The 3,454-nt window shown below is 48.3% G+C and overlaps 1 protein-coding gene across 2 annotated transcripts in view; it reads left to right on the top strand.

Annotated features, from left to right (window-relative positions):
* DEDD (death effector domain containing) overlaps positions 1 to 3,454 on the top strand; it is a 13,955-nt gene that overhangs the window by 7,677 nt on the left and 2,824 nt on the right. The window contains exons 3-4 of one of the 2 annotated variants that reach the window (XM_006163108.3): positions 2,727 to 3,115; positions 3,312 to 3,419. In XM_006163108.3, the coding sequence (XP_006163170.1) occupies positions 2,791 to 3,115; positions 3,312 to 3,419 (433 nt within the window). In that variant the 5' untranslated portion in view covers positions 2,727 to 2,790. The remainder of the gene's footprint in view (positions 1 to 2,726; positions 3,116 to 3,311; positions 3,420 to 3,454) is intronic. The other variant, XM_027766193.1, reaches the window with a different exon arrangement.

Here is a 3,454-nt window from a genome sequence, read left to right as displayed (position 1 = left end):
ATTCCTGCTTTACAGAGGCGGGCACTGAGGGCACCTGAAGCTAAGTGACTTGTTTAAAGTAACACAGCTACATAGCTTGTTAATAACGTAGCCAGAATTTAAACTAGTTTCAACTCTAAAGATGTTCAGTTGTCTTCTTGTCAGTCCATAAGCTCATCTGATGCAGTTTCTGTATCACATTAAGAGTGAATTTCTAGAGCTGGCTCCGTGCTTTGTGGTTAGAGCAACTGGATCCCACAGCTGACCTGGTAGCTTGAGAAACATGCTGGGCACCTGTGTGTGCATGCCTGAAATCCCAAAAGGGGAAATAGAGAAGGGACTGTGGCATGACTGTCCCTCATGGGGGCGGGGTCCCTCCTTCCTTTCCCTCTTTTTCTCTGTCTTTCTGTCTTTTACTGGTATGTGCGATCAACCTCTGGCAAAAATTTTTAAAAAAAAGGGTTGAGGCCAGCAGGTGGTGTAGTGTTTAGGTCACTGGACACTATCACATGGCTGACCACAGTTCAAATCCTAGATCTGGTGGCTCGCGCTCTCTCTCTCTGTGTGTGTGTGTGTGTGTGTGTGTGTGTGTGTTACTCTCTGGTGTCAAACTGAAGTAAATGAATGAATGAACAAACAAATAATTTTTAAAAATAATGATAAATTTCATTCTTTAAGAAAAATTATTTAACTTTATTATTTTTTTAAAAATTTGACCAGAGAAGGACAGAGCAAGAGAGGGGGGTGAGAGGGAAGTGACAAAGCAAACCTCCAGATCTGGGACTCAAACCATAGTCAGCCATGTGGGAGTCAAACACCCTTAACCACCACGCCACCTACCAGCCCCAAAATAAGGGTAAATTCCTTTTTTTCTTTCTTTTTTGGAGAGGTTTTTGCTATAGGGTGTGTGCCATTGCCAGAAAGACAGAGACAGAAAGCGAGAAATCACCTCCCAGGGGGGTTGGCCACACTGCAGTCCCTTCTTCATTCTCCTGGTGTGAGTTTAAGCCACCGGGTCCGAGACTCAAACCATATATGCTTGCCAGAAAGACAGAGAGAGACAGAGAGACAGAAAGCCAGAAATCATCTCCTGGGGGGATGGCCATTCTGCAATCCCTTCTCCATTCTCCTCTTGGGAACTTGGGCACGCACACACAGGCACCTGGTGTGAGTTTAAGCCACCAGGTCCGGGACTCGAATTGCAGTCGACTACATGGGAGTCCGGTGACACAGCCACTACCCCAACTGCTGGTCCCCCCCAGTCTATTTTTTAATAAACACTTCTTGGTGTGTCTTTTTATTAAAGATTTATTTTATTTGTTATTTTTTAATTTATCCAGAGACAGAGAGAGGGAAAAGTGGAAAAGCAAGCCTACAGATCCAGGATTGGAACTGTGGTTGGCAATGTAGGAGTCCAGCACCTCAACTATCAAAACACCCACCAGGTCCCACTGGTGTGTCTTTAAATGAGAGCTTTTATTACTTCATTTCTTTATTTCTTTTTGAGAGGTTTTTGCTATAGGGTGCGTGCACTCGCCAGACAGACAGAGACAGAGAGAAATCACCGCCCCCGGTGGGGGACGGCTATGTCGCAGTCCCTTCTCCTCCATTCTCTTCTCAGGATCCTGGGCACGCACGCACACGCGCCCGGCGTGAGTTTTAAGCCACCGGGTCCAGGACGCAAACCGCGGTTGACTACATGGGAGTCCAGCGACATAGCCATTACACTAACTGCTGGTCCCAGGGCTTTTTTTTTGGTGACAAGGTTCACCATGGCTCAATCTTCCTCCCCCCCCCCTTCTTTCCTCCTCCTATCCCTCCCTCCCTCCCAGTTAGCTAAGATTACAGGTGCCCCATGTGTTTAGGTTGGTCCAGGAAGTGAAACAAACCCGATCCTTCTTTGTGGCTTCAGTGGTGCTCTATTGCTTGTGCTACTGTGACTGGATCAATAAACACTTATTAAATTTAGTAAATATATGGGGCCCCCAGATGGTGTGGTGGTTATGGTGTTGTACTCCCATGTGGCTGATCATGGTTCAAGTCTGGACCTGGCAGCTTGCTTTTTCTTTTCTTTCTTTTCTTTTCTTTTCTTTTTTTTTTCAAAGACTTACTTATTTATTTCCATTCTTCTTCTTTTTTAATTTGACCAGACAGAGACAGGGGGTTAGGGGAGTGAGAAAGCAAGCCACCAAGTCCAGGACTTGAAGCATGGTTGCCATGTGGGAATCCAGCACCTTTAACCACCATGCCATCTGCTGGCCCCAGCTTGCTTTCTTATTGTCACTCTCCCTCTCTCTGTCTCTCTCTGGTGAGCACACATGCCCTATAGCAAACTAAAATAATAATAATAATAATAAAGAATTAAAAAAGATTTTAATAGACATGTACTAAGAACTGGTGTGAGCATGTGGCATGCTGGTTAAGGTGCTGGATCCGACATGACCAACTCTGCTATTCGAGTCCCAAACCTGACAGCTGGGAAAACACACAGGGTGCATGTGCACATATGCCCAAAATTCCAAGAAGAGAATGGAGGAGAAGGGACTGTGGCGTGGCCATCCCCCATAGGGGATGATTTCTCTCCCTCTTCAGTGAGCTCACATGTCCTGTGGCAAAAAAGCATTGCAAAAAAAACCCCAATAAAACTATAACACAGTCCAGGTAGTGTGTCAGGTGCTGGGAATATACGAATGCATGACTAGTTCCTGCTGTTGAGAGGCTCACAGGTTCTTTCCCTGCCCTTACAGTATAGTGGAGGTTGGAACCGCTGAGCAGGGATTCTGGGAAGCATCGCGTCCCTGAGCCCCCAGTATGGCGGGCCTAAAGCGGCGGGCAAGCCAGGTGTGGCCAGAAGAGCATGGCGAGCAGGAGCATGGGCTGTATAGCCTGCACCGCATGTTTGACATCGTGGGCACCCACCTGACACACCGAGATGTGCGCGTGCTTTCCTTCCTGTTTGTTGATGTCATCGACGACCATGAGCGTGGACTCATCCGAAATGGACGTGACTTCTTGTTGGCTCTGGAGCGCCAGGGCCGCTGTGATGAGAGTAACTTTCGCCAGGTGCTGCAGCTGCTGCGCATCATCACTCGCCACGACCTGCTGCCCTATGTCACCCTCAAGAGGAGACGTGCTGGTGAGAGCATACAGGGACCGGTGACTCTGGAGGAGGAAGGGTGTGGGAGGCCAGGCATGAGCTGCAGAGGTGTCCGAGGGGGAGGAAGCATCGGCCCTGGGAGTACCAAGGAGAGCAAGTTATAGAGCCTGGGGGAGGTGTGGACTGGGAGAAGGGAGGGGTGTCTTCTCCTGAATGGCGCCTTCTTCCCCTGCAGTGTGCCCTGATCTTGTAGACAAGTATCTGGAAGAGACATCAATACGCTACGTGACCCCCAGAACCCTCAGTGATCCAGAACCAAGGCCTCCCCAGGCCCCTAAAACAGGTGAGAAGATACAGACTCCTGTTTTAGGTTTTTAT

This window comes from Tupaia chinensis, unplaced genomic scaffold, assembly GCF_000334495.1.
Source record: "Tupaia chinensis unplaced genomic scaffold, TupChi_1.0 Scaffold141389_1, whole genome shotgun sequence".
Classification (NCBI taxonomy): domain Eukaryota; kingdom Metazoa; phylum Chordata; class Mammalia; order Scandentia; family Tupaiidae; genus Tupaia; species Tupaia belangeri.
Note: the sequence above shows the minus strand (reverse complement) of the source record. Positions and strands in the feature narration are given on the sequence as shown.